This window comes from Lagenorhynchus albirostris, chromosome 17, assembly GCF_949774975.1.
Source record: "Lagenorhynchus albirostris chromosome 17, mLagAlb1.1, whole genome shotgun sequence".
NCBI lineage: Eukaryota > Metazoa > Chordata > Mammalia > Artiodactyla > Delphinidae > Lagenorhynchus > Lagenorhynchus albirostris.
The window spans coordinates 63,769,956-63,788,328 of NC_083111.1; the positions used below are offsets into that span (position 1 = coordinate 63,769,956).

The 18,373-nt window shown below is 39.6% G+C and overlaps 1 protein-coding gene across 4 annotated transcripts in view; it reads left to right on the forward strand.

Annotated features, from left to right (window-relative positions):
- The window catches only part of COL14A1 (collagen type XIV alpha 1 chain), a 243,885-nt gene that overhangs the window by 136,509 nt on the left and 89,003 nt on the right, over positions 1–18,373 (forward strand). For all 4 annotated transcript variants that reach the window (XM_060128280.1, XM_060128282.1, XM_060128279.1 and 1 more), the window contains exons 25-31: positions 418–474; positions 10,881–11,020; positions 13,872–13,995; positions 14,187–14,330; positions 15,502–15,666; positions 16,253–16,291; positions 16,473–16,611. In XM_060128280.1, coding sequence (XP_059984263.1) covers positions 418–474; positions 10,881–11,020; positions 13,872–13,995; positions 14,187–14,330; positions 15,502–15,666; positions 16,253–16,291; positions 16,473–16,611 — 808 coding nt within the window. The remainder of the gene's footprint in view (positions 1–417; positions 475–10,880; positions 11,021–13,871; positions 13,996–14,186; positions 14,331–15,501; positions 15,667–16,252; positions 16,292–16,472; positions 16,612–18,373) is intronic.

Below are 18,373 nucleotides of genomic sequence, written 5' to 3' on the forward strand. Positions count from 1 at the left end.
GGGAGAAAGTGCTATTGAACATGGATTGATGGTCAATCCTTAGGCAGAATGGAAATAAAGTTTATTATATGTGTGAAAGCAACCAGAAACTAATCTGAAATAGGTTGGCAGGGTTCCAGCCTTAAATCAGCATTAAAACCACTTTGTAGTTGACAGTTTGATTGCATTGACTCCCACCGGGTAAACTGAATTGTGGCAAAATGACATTTCAAGCCTTCAGTCTGATGTTGAGGGGATGGTTGGAACCAGTTTGCACAGGCTTTGGCTGATTTGTAGTGGGTACTAAATTCGCTAAATTCTCAAAGAAGACAGTTGTCAAAATCACTGACTCCCCTGAAGAATTATGACTCCATGACCTCCCTCTCTTCGCCACAGATGAGATGCTTAATTGATGTTGTTTCTCCCTCTCCTTTACAGAATCACTTCCTACTCGGCCACCTACTTTTCCTCCAACTATTCCACCAGCAAAAGAAGGTAAAAGAATTATACAATCATGATGTGATTTTAGGTTTTGGATTTCTGTTGGTATTGTTTGCTTGTTCATTTAAAAACCAAGGTATTAATGGAAGATATTTTCTCCTTAATACAAATACTTATCAAACCCTTATGGGGTACAACTTTGCAATGAGTAGTAAATGAGACACAGAGATCTAATATGCAGTGTAATGAATAGAGGCAGCAATATTTTACTGTAATTATGTGATGCAATAGAGATGCTAAATGTCACTATATCAACAATATTACAATATATAAATGTATCAAATTAATATGTTGTACACTTTAACTTTATGCAGTGTATATGTCAAATATATTCAACAGAAAATCATCTAATATAGGCTCTGTACACACAGAATAAATTTTCTCACAGAATTTCTTCATATTTATTTCATCAAAAATAGAGTAGTACATGTTTACCAAGGAAGAGTAGTTACATAATTTATGAGTGAGAATGTAGTTTATAATTCTGTAGACAAGGGTAACAGTGTTCCAGCTACCTCCAAATGTCTCTCCCAGTTGTTTCTTTCTATCTTCATCACAAGAGTTTCTCATCACCTCTTACTTGAGCCATTAAGGTAACTTTCTAAAAACCTTTCAAACACAGTAGTGATCATTAATTTTTTTATTCCATTAATGAACATTTATTAACCCTACTATTCATTCTCAAAGCTCTTATGCCAGGTACTTGGAATACAATAACAATCTATGATTACTGCTCTCTGCTTATTTTCAGTATTACAAGAGAGATAGGTATTTGCCTAGGTCATTACCAGCCAAGGAAATGAGTTAAAAAGTGGAGATTATACTATGGTAGCCCAGAAATGAGAAGAGTTAATGCTGCTGCAGGTTAATTACCTGTAAAGGAGGAGGAGGAATTTGATTTACATTTTGAAGAATGAGTTTTACAAGTAAATAATGGAGAGACAAGCACTCGAAGTCATGGAGTGATCTAAGCACGTAATGTGTTTGGGGAACCATAAGCACTTTAGTGTGACCCATAGAGAAAGGTGAAGATAGAGTTATGAAGTGGTTTGTGTGCCTGAATAAGGAGGCTGTGCTTTATCCTACAGGACATGGTATGCCATGAGGAGTTTTATGAAGGGAGGGTGACCTGCAGAAATCTATGTTTAAGAAAGATAACCTTGGTGAAATGGGGAGGAGGGATTAGGGCAGGAGAAGATAAAGCTAGAACACATAGTTGGAAGGTTGTTTTGGAAGACTTCTTCCATTTACCATGCATTTTAAAGTACCTATTACGTACCAGAGATACAATGAAAAATAAGTCGTTCCCACCTTTCAGAGTGTTAGCAGACATATGGTCCGTACCAAAAGTTCCTTAATATTTGGTCCTGTCCAAAACAATTTGGCATGGGCCAAATATGCTCATAACATTTTGGATAGGATCAAATTTCAAGAACCTGTTGGTGTAGACCAAATGTCTTATCAACGTTTTGGACAGGACCAAATGTCCTGCAAGGGACAGGAGCATAGTCAGAGGGGTCTGATGCTGGAGAGTGTAAGGATCAAGGAAACAAAGAGGTAATGAGGAACTGTACAAAAATAAAGCTCAACATCCTTCCTAGCATACCGGGCAAAGTCTTCAATGATCAACCTATGTTGTGGTATCATGTCCCAGACTATATTAGTTAACAGCACAATTGTATAACTCCGGGTTCTGCATACATGCCTTATGCTATCCTGCATCTTTTAATGCTATTGGCTCTACCTGGAATGCCAGACTCTTTCTTCTTCCATCTTCATATCTAGCTTTTGCTAGTCTAACTATTTATGATGACTTTCACTATTGGAACTGGAAACAGAATCCTAATTGATGAATTTATCAGACATTTCTGATACAGATATTACAGGACTCTCTGAAGTCAGAATATTTTTATTTATAGCAGAACATGAGTGTCATGCAGTCAACATTCATGAATGCTCATGGGAGACATGTGATTTGGAAGGGTCTATGAGGGTGAGGATTGACAATGTAGGAACATTTTTCCTGTAGTTTTCATCATGATGGTTTTAGAGAGTGGGGCTTCTGCAACTTTAATGCATTATTCATCTTAGTTTCTATTTGTCCTGGCTGTATTTAATTTAAAAGCTTGTAAATTTTTATTATTCAAGTGATATTGAGTATTTATTAAACAAACATTAAGAAACAGAAAAGAGAATGAGGTTGCTGGTGGGGGTTGAGGAAAGAGAAACCGAGGGAGAGAGTGTAAGCCAGAGAGGGGAGAGGGAGAGGGAGAGAGAGAGAGAGAGAAGTGCTGCAGGCTTCATATTTGAGAGGAGGGGGAAAAAAAAAGCCTCAGTGGCAGTTTTGTGTTACTGTGTCTGGCTTAAAGAAAAAAAATTCTGGACATCCAGGCTGAAAAAAATCAAAGCTCAGTGGGGACTACTTCTATCAAGAGAATTCTATGATCTGAGAATGGGTTGGATCAGTACAGGTGGTTTGAGAAGACACTGATGAGGACCATGGAAATGTGGGAGAAGACGTGTGGCTTCTCTGCTTCCTTTGAACAGAGCTCTAGGCACCACAGGGCCACATAAGGAGGGTGAGGTTCCTGGAGTGGACTATATTTTCATCACTGTTGAAGATTTTATAGAATTGGAGAAAAGTGGTGCTCTCCTACAAAGTGGGACTTATGAAGACAGACCTTCAAGATGGCAGAGGAATAAGATGTGGAGATCAACTTCCTCCCCACAAATACATCAGAAATACATCTACATGTGGAACAACTCCTACAGAACACCTACTGAATGCTGGCAGAAGGCCTCCCAGATTCCCAGAAATCTGGGAAATCTGTTCCCAGATTTCCCAAAAGGGAACAGACACCCTCAGGAGACCTACACACAGAAGTGGGGCCAAATCCAAAGCTGAACACTGGGAGCTGTGCAAACAAAGAAGAGAAAGGGAAATCTCTCCCAGCAGCCTCAGGAGCAACAGATTAAATCTCCACGATGAACTTGATGTACTCTGTGTCTCTGGAATACCTGAACAGTCAATGAGTCATCCCAAAATTGAAGCGGTGAACTATGGGAGCAACTGTAGACTTGGGGTTTGCTTTCTGCATCTAATTTGTTTCTAGTTTTCTGTTTAACTTTGGTTAGTATTTAGAGTTTATTATCTCTGGTAGATTTTTTTTTATTGATTTGGTAGCTCTCTTCCTTTTTTTTTAAAAACAATAAGTATATATATTTTCCTTTTTCCCTTTTTGTGAGTGTGTATGTGTATACTTCTTTCTGTGATTTTGTCTGTATAGCATTGCTTATACCATTTGTCCTAGGGTTTTGTCTGTTTTGTTTGTTTTGTTTTTTAGTATACTTTTTAGCACTTGTTGTCATTGGTGGATTTGTTTTTTGGTTTGGTTGCTCGCTTCTTTCTTTTTTGTTCAATACTTTTTGATTTTTATTTAAATAACTTTATTTTATTTTATTTTATTGTTTTTTTCTCCCTTTTCTTCTGAGCCGTGTGGCTGACAGGATCTTGATGCTCTGGCCAGGTGTCAAGCCTGTGCCTCTGAGGTAGGAAACCTGAGTGGAGGACATTGATCCACCAGAGACCTCCCAACTCCACATAATATCAAATGGAGAAAGCTCTCCCAGAGATCTCCATCTCAACACTAAGACCCAGCTCCCTTCAATGGACAGCAAGCTACAATTCTGGACACCCTATGCAAACAACTAGCAAAACAGGAACACAACCCCACCCATTAGCAGAGAGGCTGCCTAAAATCATAATAAGGCCACAGACATGCCAAAACACACCACCAGACGTGGACCTGCCCAACAGAAAAACAAGATCCAACCTCATCCACCAGAACACAGGCACTAGTCCTCTCCACCAGGAAGCCTACAGAACCCACTGAACCAACTTTAACCACTGGGGACAGACAGCAAAAACAATGGGAACTACGAACCTACAGCCTGAGAAAAGGAGACCCCAAACACAGTAAGTTAAGCAAAATGAGAAGATGGAAAAACTAACAGCAGATGAAGGAGCAGGTAAAAACCCACCAGACCTAATAAATGAAGAGAAAATAGACAGTCTACCTGAAAAAGAATTCAGAACAATGATAGTAAAGATGATCCAAAATCTTGGAAATAGAATAGAGAAAATACAAGAAACATTTCACAAGGACCTACAAGAACTAAAGAGAAAACAAACAATGATGAACAACACAATAAATGAAATTAAAAATTCTCTAGAAGGGATCAATAACAGAATAACTGAGGCAGAAGAATGGATAAGTGACCTGAAAGATAAAATAGTGGAAATAACTACTGCAGAGCAGAATAAAGAAAAAAGAATGAAAAGAACTAAGGACAATCTCAGAGACCTCTGGGACAAAATTAAACACACCAACATTCGAATTATAGGGGTCCCAGAAGAAGAAGAGAACAGAAAGGGACTGAGAAAATATTTGAAGAGACTATAGTTCAAAACTTCCCTAATATGGGAAAGGAAATAGTTAATCAAGTCCAGGAAGCACAGAGAGTCCCATACAGGATAAATCCAAGAAGAAACATGCCAAGACACATATTAATCAAACTATAAAAAATTAAGTACAAAGAAAAAATATTAAAAGCAGCAAGGGAAAAACAACAAGTAACATACAAGGGAATCCCTATAAGGTTAACGGCTAATATTTCAGCAGAAACTCTGCAAGCCAGAGGGAATGGCAGGAGATATTTAAAGTGATGAAAGGGAAAAACCGACAGCCAAGATTACTCTACCCAGCAAGGATCTCATTCAGATTCAACGGAGAAATTAAAACCTTTACAGACAAGCAAAAGCTAAGATAATTCAGCACCACCAAACCAGCTTTACTACAAATGCTAAAGGAACTTCTCGAGGCAGGAAACACAAGAGAAGGAAAAGACCTACAAAAACAAACCCAAAACAATTAAGAAAATGGTAATAGGAATATACATATCAATAATTACCTTAAACATAAATGGATTAAATGCTCCAACCACAAGACATAGACTGGCTGAATAGAAACACAAACAAGACCTGTATATCTGTCTACAAGAGAGCCACCTCAGACCTAGGGACACATACAGACTGAAAGTGAGGGGATGGAAAAAGATGTTCCATGCAAATGGGAATCAAGAGAAAGCTGGAGTGACAATTCTCATATCAGACAAAATAGACTTTTAAAAAAAGACTATTACAAGAGAAAAGGAAGGAAAATACATAATGATCAAGGGATCAATCCAAGTCGAAAATAAAACAATAGTAAGTATTTATGCACCCAACACAGGATCACCTCAATACATAAGGCAAATGCTAACCGCCGTAAAAGGGGAAATCGACAGTAACACAATAATAGTAGGGGACTTAAACACCCCACTTTTACCAATGGACAGATAATCCAAAATGAAAATAAATAAGGAAACAGAAGCATTAAATGATACATAAAACAAGATGGACTTAACTGATATTTATAGGATATTCCATTCTCACATTCCATCCCAAAACAACAGAATACACTTTCTTCTCAAGTGCTCATGGAACATTCTCCAGGATAGATCATATCTTGGGTCACAAATCAAGCCTTGGTAAATTTAAGAAACTTGAAATCATATCAAGTATCTTTTCTGACCACAATGCTGTGAGGCTAGGTATCAATTACAGAAAAATAATCTGTTAAAAATACAAACACATGGAGGCTAAACAATACACTACTGAATAAGCAAGAGATCACTGAAGAAATCAAACAAGAAATAAAAAAAACACCTAGAAACAAAGGACAATGAAATCACGACACCTCAAACCTATGGGATGCCGCAAAATAGTTCTAAGGTAAGAATACAGCAATAAAATCCTACCTCAAGAAACATCTCAAATAAACAACCTAACCTTACAAGTAAAGCAGTTAGAGAAAGAAGAACAAAAAACCCCCAAAGTTAGCAGAAGGAGAGAAATCATAAAGATCAGATCAGAAATAAATGAAAAAGAAATGAAGGAAACAATAGCAAAGATCAATAAAACTAAAAGCTGTTTTTTTGAGAAGATAAACAAAATTGATAAACCATTAGCCAGACTCATCAAGAAAAAAAGGGAGAAGACTCAAATCAACAGAATTACAAATGAAAACGGAGAAGTAACAACTGACACTGCAGAAGTACAAAGGATCATGAGAGATTACTATAAACAACTCTATGCCAATAAAATGGACAACCTGGAAGAAATGGAAAATTCTCAGAAAAGCACAACCTTCTGAGACTGAACCAGGAAGAAATAGAAAATATAAACAGAGCAATCACAAGCAGTGAAATTGAAACTGTGATTAAAAATCTTCCAACAAACAAAAGCCCAGGACCAGATGGCTTCATAGGCGAATTCTATCAAACATTTAGAGAAGAGCTATCACCTATCCTTCCCAATCTCTTCCAAAATATAGCAGAGGGAAGAGCATTTCCAAACTCATTCTACAAGGGCACCATCACCCTGATGCCAAAACCAGACAAAGATGTCACAAAGAAAGAAAACTACAGGCCAATATCACTGATGAACATAGCTGCAAAAATCCTCAGCAAAATACTAGCAAACAGAATCCAACAGCACATACACCATGATCAAGTGGGGTTTAATCCAGGAATGCAGGAACTCTTCAATATAAGGAAATCAATCAATGTGATAAACCATATTAACAAATTAAAGGAGAGAAACCATATGATCATCTCAGTAGATGCAGAAAAAGCTTTCATCAAAATTCAACTCCCATTTATGATAAAAACCCTCCAGAAAGTAGGCATAGCGGGAGCTTACCTCAACATAATAAAGGCCGTATATGACAAACCCACAGCCAACATTGTCCTCAGTGGTGAAAAACTGAAACCATTTCCTCTAAGATCAGGAACAAGACAAGGTTGTCCACCCTCTCCACTATTATTCAACATATTTTTGGAAGTTTGAGTCACAGCAATCAGAGAAGAAAAAGAAATAAAAGGAATCCAAATCAGAAAAGAAGAAGTAAAGCTGCCACTGTTTGCAGATGACATGATGCTATACATAGAGAATCCTAAAGATGCTACCAGAAAACTACCAGAGCTAATCAATGAATTTGGTAAAGTAGCAGGATAGAAAAGTAATGCACAGAAATCTCTTGCATTCCTATACACTAATGATGAAAAATCTGAAAGAGAAATTAAGGAAACACTCCCATTTACCACTGCAACAAAAAGAATAAAATACCTAGGAATAAACCTACCCAAGGAGACAAAAACCTGTATGTAGAAAACTATAAGACACTGATGAAAGAAATTAAAGATGGTACAAACGGTTAGAGAGATATACCATGTTCTTGGACTGGAAGAATCAACATTGTAAAAATGCCTCTACTACCCAAAGCAATCTACAGATTGCATGCAATACCTATCAAACTACCAGTGGCATTTTTCACAGAACTAGAACAAAAAATTTCACAATTTGTACGGAAACACAAAAGACCCCGAATAGCCAAAGCAATCTTGAGAAAGAAAAACAGAGTTGGAGGAATCAGGCTCCCAGACTTCAGACTCTACTACAAAGCTACAGTAATCAAGACAGTACGGTACTGGCCAAAAACAGAAATATAGATCAATGGAACAGGATAGAAAGGCCAGAGATAAACCCGTGCACATATGGTCACATTATTTTTGATAAAGGAGGCAAGAATATACAATGGAGAAAAGACAGCCTCTTCAGTAAGTGGTGCTCAGAAAACTGGACACCTACATGTAAAACAATGAAGTTAGAAGACTCCCTAACACCATACACAAAAATAAACTCACAGTGGATTAAAGACCTAAATATAAGGCCAAACACTATAAAACTGTTAGAAGAAAACAAAGGCAGAACACTCTGTGATGTAAATCACAGCAAGATTCTTTTTGACCCACCTCCTAGAGAAATGGAAATAAAAACAAAAATAAACAAATGGGACCTAATGAAACTTAAAAGCTTTTGCACAGCAAAGGAAACCATAAACAAGATGAAAAGACAACTCTCAGAATGGGAGAAAATATTTGCAAATGAATCATCAGACAAAGGATTAATCTCTAAAATTTACAAGCAGCTCATGCAGCTCAATATCAAAAAAACAAACAACCCAATCCAAAAATGGGCAGAAGACCTAAATAGACATTTCTCAAAGAAGATATACAGATTGCCAACAAACACATGAAAGGATGCTCAACATCAATAATCATTAGAGAAATGCACATCAAAACTACAATGCAGTATCACCTGACACCAGTCAGAATGGCCATCATCAAAAACTCTACAAACAATAAATGCTGGAGCGGGTGTGGAGAAAAGGGAACCCTCCTGCACTGTTGGTGGGAATGTAAATTGATACAGCTACTATGGAGAACAGTATGGAGATTCCTTAAAAAACTAAAAGTAGAACTACCATATGACCCAGCAATCCCACTACTGGGCATATATCCTGAGAAAACCATAATTCAAATATCCTCATGTACCACAATGTTCTTTGCAGCTCTGTTTACAATAGCCAGGACATGGAAGCAACCTAAGTGTCCATCAGCAGATGAATGTATAAAGAAGATGTGGCACATATATACAATGGAATATTTCTCAGCCTTAAGAAGAAATGAAATTGAGTTATTTTTAGTGAGGTGGATGGACCTAGAGTCTGTCATACAGAGTGAAGTAAGTCAGAAAGAGAAGAATAAATATCGTATGCTAACCCATATATATGGAATCTAAAAAAAGAAAATTGGTTCTGAAGAACCTAGGCCCAAGACAGGAATAAAGACGCAGACGTAGAGAATGGCCTTGAGGACATGGGGAGGGGGAAGGGTAAGGTGGTATGAAGTGAGAGAGTGGCACGGACTTATATATATTACCAAATGTAAAATAGATAGCTAGTGGGAAGCAGCCGCATAGCACAGGGAGATCAGCTCGGTGCTTTGTGACCACCTAGAGGGGTGGGATAGGGAGGGTGGGAGGCAGATGCCAGGGGGAGGAGATATGGGGATATATTCATATGTATAGCTGATTCACTTTGTTATAAAGCAGAAACTAACACACCATTGTAAAGCAATTATACTCCAATAAAGATGTTTAAAAAGAAACAGAAAAGAGTACACAGAAGAAAATTAAAAACACAATTTCATATTCCAGGCGTAATTCCTTCCTGTATTTTGATGTATATTCTTTTTTTTCTTTGTTGTATTAAGTAAGTTGTTCAATTTTAGTATGTTTCCAAATAGATTTTGCTCTCATTTCGAAGGTAAAACCTAATCTAGATTTTGTCTTTCCTTGAAAACAGAACACCCGGTTTTCTTTTGTAAGCTATAATTATAGATCTTGTGGTCCCCTTCAGCTTCAAATTCAAACCATAAATATGTAAAATGTTATACATCGTGGAACTCATGAGAACAACCTCACCAAATCCTTATTGTCCCTCGAGTACTAACTCAGAGATGATTTATTTTACATCATAAATAGCTTTAAGGGAATAAAGTTCCACTTAATAAAATAAAAGTCAAGTAAATTTTTTTTTCTAAAGAAAGGTGAAAGGTACATTAGCTCACAGAATATTTGTGTGCAAATGGCCTAAGATAAAAAGGTTCAGATTATTAAAGACTAAATTGTTTGTTTCATCATAAAACAGAGTTAACCACCGTGGTCTACACTAATGAAGGGGAAGAGAGGCATAGATAATCTGAAACAGCACGTGATACAAGACTATTAAAAAATGCTTTCAGTGGAATAGGTTTTTGTTAATGTGATTTTTGCCTGTTTTTCAACATTGATATCAGTATTACCTGCTGATAAAAGTTTCCCTGAGCTGGCATAATGTGCATTTCTTGATATGCATCACTGGGTGTCAGAAGGGCATAGACAGGATTTCTGAGCAAGGCTGGAATTAAAGTTTGCTTATGGCCTCCGTCCAAATGCATATCAAGTTTTAGATTAATCTGCTTCCATTGTGTGGTATGCCTTCCTCCCGGAAGCTGAATCTCTCTCACATTGTTTATTCAATCAGCAGAGGGCAGGGTGCACAGAGTGGTAGCTTGGATTTCCTTCTAATCAGTAGGCACTAGAGTGTTTGCTGATGCTTCTGTCTCTAAATCACTTTAGTTCTACACTTTTCATTCTTCCCATTTCTGTTCTTTGGGGCTGAGATTGGTAGATTTTTTTCTCTTTAATTCCACACATTTGATTGAAGCTTCTTTGTCATGACTAGGAAACTTGGGTGTAGGAGAGCCATGATGGTCATGAGCAAGAGGTTGGAGTAAGATGTATATCTTTCCTTCGGGCTGTAGCTACCAGAGGGAAACCATTATCTGCTTTGTTGGTGTCATAACTACTGTCTTTTCCCCTTTTCCCTGATTCAAAATTAATTCTTGGTCTCCAGTATGTAAAGCTGCCAAAGCCGACCTGGTGTTTATGGTGGATGGATCCTGGAGTATTGGTGATGAAAATTTCAATAAGATCATTAACTTCCTGTATAGCACTGTTGGAGCTCTGGACAAGATAGGTGCAGATGGAACTCAAGTAAGGCTGATAGATCAATCATTAATTCATTCTATGCATGAAAAAATTATTCCAAGCTCTTATTATGGCTACTTGTCAGGGAATATGGGTAAAGAACTATCCTGATTGGATCCAACCCTAAATGAGAGTATAGACAAGTCTGAGTTTAGAAGCAGCTTACTGGTGTGTGACAGAGCTTGAGAAGAGGCTAATCCTTAAAAGCGCTTGAGCTCAGCAAACTAAGACAGGTTAGAATGACCATGTCAGCAGATGTGTCTTCTATATACTAGGATAGAGTATCTCTAAAGGAACATCCAATGTTTTCTTTGCCCTCGAGGATGTTAAAATCTTGAAAGAGAGAGGTCATCATCACAAATTACTACAGAACAAGTAGAACATAGAAAACTAATTTATTCATTCACCAAATATTTATTGAGAACTTATTTTGGTTAGGTACAGTACTGTCATAATGGGTATGACAGACATGTCCCTAATTTCATGTTGCTCATATTCTTTTTTTTTTTTTAAATCTCAAGACGATAGTATATTTTATTTATTTATTTATTTATTTATTTTTGGCTGAGTTGGGTCTTTGTTGCTGTGCGCGGGCTTTATCTAGTTGCGTCGAGCGGGGGCTACTCTTTGTTGTGGTGCGCGGGCTTCTCATTGCAGTGGCTTCTCTTGTTGTGGAGTACCGGCTCTAGGCATGCGGGCTTCAGTAGTTGAGGCACGGGGGCTCAGTAGTTGTGGCTCACAGGCTCTAGAGCACAGGCTCAGTAGTTGTGGCGCATGGGCTCTGCGTCATGTGGGATCTTCCTGGACCAGGGCTTGAACCTGTGTCCCCTGCATTGGCAGGCGGATTCTTAACCCCTGCACCACCAGGGAAGCCCGCTCATATTCTTAAAGGTAGGGAGAGGAGGAGGATGAGAGACAGATACAAATTGGCAAACAAATAAATTCACAAGGTAGGGATGCGAGCTTTTGACCTGAGATTTAAATTTACCAAAGTTCATTTTAAACTGAGTGATCCACAGAGTCTTCTTTGAGGAGGTGGCGTCTGAACTGAGATGTGAGTGATGCTGAGAAGATTTGAAAGTAGAATTTCTAGACAGGGAAAGTAGTAAGTGCAGAGGGCCTAAGTCAAGAATGAGTTTTGAGGCTTCAGGTGCTAAAACTTGGGGCTGGAATATAATGGATGAGCATGTGGGGGGGCTGGGGGGAGAAGAAGAGATGGAAGAAGTAGACAGAGCTAGATCACCTTGAGTCTTATGACCCACTGAAGAAGTTGGGTATCATCCTAAATACAATGGGAAGCCACTGGGAAGTTTTAAGGAGAGAAGATCTGATATGCTTTTTTTTTTTTTTTTTTTTCGCGGTACGCGGGCCTCTCACTGTTGTGGCCTCTCCCGTTGCGGAGCACAGGCTCCGGACGCGCAGGCTCAGCGGCCATGGCTCACGGGCCCAGCCGCTCTGCAGCACGTGGGATCTTCCCAGACCAGGGCACGAACCCGTGTCCCCTGCATCGGCAGGCGGACTCTCAACCACTGCGCCACCAGGGAAGCCCCTGATACGCTTTTTAAAAAAGATCATTCTGACTGCTTCGTGGAGTGTGAGTACTAATAAAGGTGAGAGTGGAAGTGGAGAGACCACCTGGGATGCTGCTGTCATGGTCCAACACAGAGATGATGGAGGCCTGGGCTAGGGTGGTAGCAGTGAGATGCACTAAAGTGAACAGATTGAAAATATGTCTTGGAAGAATGGCCGAGAAAACTTGGATGTAAGGGGAACCAGAAGAGAAGAATAGACAAAATGCTCAGGCATTTCAGGGAGGGCGAAATTTGTCTTGAATAGAGGTTTCCTAAAGATGATGACATTTGCAATAGACCTTGAAGGCTCACAAAGCCAAAAAGAAGCCCTTTCATAATTCTGAAAAACAAACAAAAAATACAATAAATTTAAAATGTCCCCAAAGTTGCACAGGAATAGAAACAAATTGTAGGAAATGAAGCCAGGATGGTTTATACTGCAGTGATTCAGAACACAGATTTCAAAGTAGAATTACCTGGCTTCAGCTGTTGGTTCTGCCAGTGGCTACTCTAGTAATCTTGGGTACATTACTTGGCTTTCTATCCCTCAGTTTCCTGATCTGTAAAATGGTAGAATAGTAGTAATTATTTCATAGGTTTGTTTCATAAAGAAATCCTTGTAAATAGTCCAACTTCAATTGTTTCTCTGAACTTTGTCAAGTTAGAAGATCGAGGCTGCCATTTTCCCATCTGTCAAATGAGATGGCAAAAGGTCTTCATGCTTTAGGGAGAGATTTTTAAAATAAAGTACTTCCTGAAAAGTACTTTGTTAAGACGTCGTCAGATTTGGTATGTAACTTGTATGGTTTAAACCAAGGAAATTGTGGACTGGGTTAGAAAAGAAATTAAAACTGTAGTTGTAGGACTTCCTGGTGGTGCAGTGGTTAAGAATCCACCTGCCAATGCAGGGGACACGGGTTTGAGCCCTGGTCTGGGAAGATCCCACGTATCACAGAGCAGCTAAGCCTGTGTGCCACAACTACTGAGCCTGCGCTCTAGAGCCCTCGAGCCACAACAACTGAAGCCCGCGTGCCTAGAGCCCATGCTCCGCAACAAGAGAAGCCACTGCAGTGAGAAGCCCACACACCATAACAAAGAGAAGCCCCCGCTCACCGCAACTAGAGAAAGCCTGCATGCAGCAACAAAGACTCAACACAGCCAAAAATTAAAAATATAAATAAATTAATTAAAAAAAAACTGTAGTTGTAATCATGCTATAGTGTGTGCTCTCTGGCAGAGAGGAAGTCTACAATATACATAAAAATGAACACACCTTCTCTCTCTAGGTTGCAATGGTCCAGTTCACTGATGACCCCAGGACAGAATTTAAACTTAACTCTTACAAAACCAAAGAGACGGTTCTTGATGCAATTAAGCATATCTCGTACAAAGGAGGAAATACAAAAACAGGTAAGACCACAAGAAGCCCAAGTAAGACCCGAAATAATTATTACTAATTACTGAAATGACTTCTTTTTGAAGCATAGTAATATAGATTTTTTTAAAAAAAGGTTTTTCATTGACTTAAGAACTTCATTCCCACTCTTCCATCTCTAGCAAGGGAGGAAATGAAATTGAATTGTTGCCTTCCTTTGTTTCAGGAAAAGCAATTAAGCATGTCCGAGATACCTTGTTTACTGCAGAGTCAGGAACCAGAAGAGGCATCCCGAAGGTCATCGTGGTTATAACTGATGGAAGATCACAAGATGATGTGAGCAAAATCTCCAGGGAGATGCAATCAGATGGTAAGTTTTACACAGATAAGCAACAGTGGCTACCAATAATACCGTTAGCCTTGTTTTCTGAATACACATTTATAGGCTACATCAGCATGACTAAAATGTTTCTAAATCTTTCTTAATATTAACTGGACAATGTGATTTTTAAAAGTTGCCAGGTTACAAACCTATGATTTTGCTGTATTTTCTCCAGTACTTTTGTTACATACAGGATGCCCTATATAAGCAACTCCATCAATTAAGTGCACTATAGGACTTCCTTGGCGATCCATTTGTTTAAGATTCCATGCTTCCACTGCAGGGGGCACAGGTTTGATCCCTGTCATGCTGTGTGGTCAAAAAGAAAAAAAAGGAAAAGAAAAGAAAATTAAGTGCAATACTATGAAAAGGACCAGGGGAGGGAAACTGATCACAGAAACTCCTCATCCTTTGTTCTCCATTTGTAAAATGGAGAACACAAAATGTGAAGATTGCATTCTATAAGATCTGTATGAGCAAAGACTAGCTTAGTATGTATTTGCCAAGCATTGAACTGTGACCCACCTCAGGCTTCTAAGCCTGTAATATCTCAGTTTCTACTTCTGAAAATGAAACAAAACAAAACAAAAAAAACCCAAAACTTTTTTTGTTTCAATTGCACTTTTTCCCATAAATACTAAAATCATTATTAAAAATATGCAAAAATAAAGATGTTACTCAAATGGTAACTATTTCGTCTCAAACACTGACTCTCTTAAGCTTCTTTAAAGTGGAAACTTTCGGGGCTTCCCTGGTGGCGCAGTGGTTGAGAGTCTGCCTGCCAATGCAGGGGACACGGGTTCGTGCCCCTGTTGGGGAAGATCCCACATGCCACAGAGCGGCTGGGCCCGTGAGCCATGGCCACTGAGCCTGCGCGTCCGGAGCCTGTGCTCCGCCACAACAGTGAGAGGCCGCATACTGTGAAAATAAATAAATAAATAAAAATAAAGTGGAAACTTTCTTTAGGGGATGATGGGTTCATTATCATAGAGTAAATTATGTGCATGCAGAATTCTGAAGAACTGTAAAGAGTGAATTATCCACCCCCACTGGCCCTCCTAAATAAACATGTTTTAAATATTTGGACGTGTCTCATATTGCATTATTTGTGTTTGCTGCGATTTAAAGTCATCAGAAATCTGTTCCCCTTTTACCACAGGCTACAGCATTTTTGCAGTTGGTGTGGCTGATGCAGATTACTCAGAGTTGGTTAGCATTGGCAGTAAGCCCAGCGCCCGGCATGTCTTCTTTGTGGATGACTTTGACGCCTTTAAGAAAATTGAAGATGAATTGATTACTTTTGTCTGTGAAACCGCGTCAGCAAGTTAGTTCTTTGGAATTTGCACTTACATTGCTTAAATGCTGAGATATTTATACCAGTTAAATAATGAATGCCATCCTGATCCAAAGGGAGAAAATTGACTTGGAGAAGCTATTTGTTATGCAGACATTAAGTTTTGTGGTTTCAAGCATATGGGAAGTAAACCTTACCTCTCCTTGGTTCAGGGTTTTAGGTTGATAAAGACTTTCCCTAAAAAGACGAGGATCTGTATTTAAAAGCAACTCTCTTAAACAGCTGTAGCAGATAGTTTTCAAAAATGTGTTAAGTCTGCTCATCAGGGTAACACATTAGAAGTGGGACTTCTCCCAAGACATGCTATCAAGTGACCACCATCGATTTTAATGGACCCAGGAGAGGAGAAGGAAATTGGGACCCTTTGGTTTTAAAACGAAAAGTGAGAGTGTTTCAGTCTTTACGAATCCACAGAAAGCTGTAGCTACATGTGGTGTGGATTCCCTCCACAACTGACTTCCGTCAAGATTGTTAGCTTCCTGTTCTCAGGACAAGGAAAGAATATGTTTGGAAAATATCTGAATTAGGGTTTTATCTTGTTTGTTTTGTCTTCCAGCCTGCCCACTGGTGCATAAGGATGACATTGATCTTGCAGGTATGCCATTTCACAAATTTTCCAAATACAAATATATTAAATAACTCCCATTTTGGGTCCAGATTTTTTCATCCTTAATAGACTAATTTTGAAATTTAAAATCCTAAAGTGCCTGTTTATTCTTTTTCTCTATCCCTGTTTTTTTTCTTTTTCTTTCTTTCTTTTTTTTTTTTTTTTTAAGGATTTAAGATGATGGAAATGTTTGGTTTGGTTGAAAAGGAATTTTCATCGGTGGAAGGGGTTTCTATGGAGCCTGGTACCTTCAATGTGTATCCTTGTTATCAACTTCATAAAGATGCCCTGGTTTCCCAGCCAACCAAGTATGTTTCCATTGCAAGATACTAAAATCAATTATTGTTTATTATATCGCACTGTGGAAATGATATCAACTAGAAATATGCTGTAATAATTCCCAGCAGGATTTTCCATGATGGATAGAGCAGATGATGTTTAGATTTCTTTAAAAATGTTAGACCTACACATAATGCTGCTTGAACTTTCATATTTGTTCATCTCAGAAAAATATAAAGATAGTTAGTACTTACATAGCACTACCACAGACCAGGCATTGTTCTAAATGCTAGTAACTCACTCAAACCTCCCAATAACTCTATGAAGTAGAGTCATTTATTATCTTGGTTTTATGAATAACAAAACTAAAGCATAAAGAAGCTAAATGACTTGAGTGAGATCACATATTTTGTTGAAGACCATGCTGGGATTTGCACCTGCAGATCCCAGAATCCACACCCTGAACCATTTTAAGATAGTGCCATGAATTCAGATGGTTTTTATCCTGGAGAAGTCACAACAGCAACTCCATATAGTTGATGTAAAAATCACATTATTGGGGGGACCTTCAAGATAGTGGAGGAGTAAGACAAGGAGATCACCTTCCTCCCCACAAATACATCAGAAATACATTTACCTGTGGAGCAACTCCTGCAGGACACCTACTGAATGCTGCAGAAGACCTCAGACTTCCCAAAAAGCAAGAAAATCCCCATGTACCTGGGAAGTGCAAAAGAAAAAAGAAAAAACAGACACAAAAGAGTAGGGATGGGACCTGCCCCTCTGGGAGGCAGCTGTGAAGGAGGAAAAATTTCCACACACTAGGAAGCCCCTTCACTGGTGGAGACGGGAGGTGGGTGGTGGGGAAGCTTTAGAGCCACGGAGGAGAGCACGGCAACAGGGGTGCAAGGGGCAAAGTGGAGAGATTCTCGCACAGAGGATCTGTGCCGACCAACACTTACCAGCCTGAGAAGCTTGTCTGCTCACTCGCCGGGGTGGGCAGGGCTGGGAGCTGAGGCTTGGGCTTCAGTCGGAGCGCAGGGAGAGGACTGGGGTTGGCTGTGTGAACACAGCTTGAAGGGGGCTAGTGCACCACAGCTAGCCAGGAGGGCATCTGGGAAAAAGTCTGGACCTGCCAAAGAGGCAAGAGACCATTGTTTCAGGGTGTGCGAGGGGAGGGGTTTCAGAGCACCGCCTAAACGAGCTCCAGAGATGGGCACGAGCTGTGGTTATCAGCGCGGACAACAGAGCCGGGCATGAAATGCTAAAGCTGCTGCTGCCACCACCAAGAATCCTGTGTGCGAGCACAGGTCACTATCCACAGCTCTCCTCCTGGGAGCCTGTGCAGCCCGCCACTGCCGGTCCCGTGATCCAGGGACAACTTCCCTGGGATAACACACAGCCCGCCTCAGGCTTTTGCAACGTTACACTGGCCTGTGCCACCACAGGCTTGCCCCACATTCTATACCCCTCCCAACCCTGGCCTGAGTGAGCCAGAGCCCCCTAATCAGCTGCTGTTTTACCCCCTCCTGTCTGTGTGGGAACAGATGCCCTCAGATGACCTACATGCAGAGGTGGGTCCAAATCCAAAGCTGAACCCCAGGAGCTATGCAAACAAAGAAGAGAAAGGGAAATCTCTCCCAGCAGCCTCAGGAGCAGTGGATTAAATCCCCACAGTCAACTTAATGTACCCTGCATCTCTGGAACACCTGAATAGACAACAAATCATCCCAAAATTGAGGCAGTAGACATTGGGAGCAACTGTAGACTTGGAGTTTGCTGTCTGCAGCT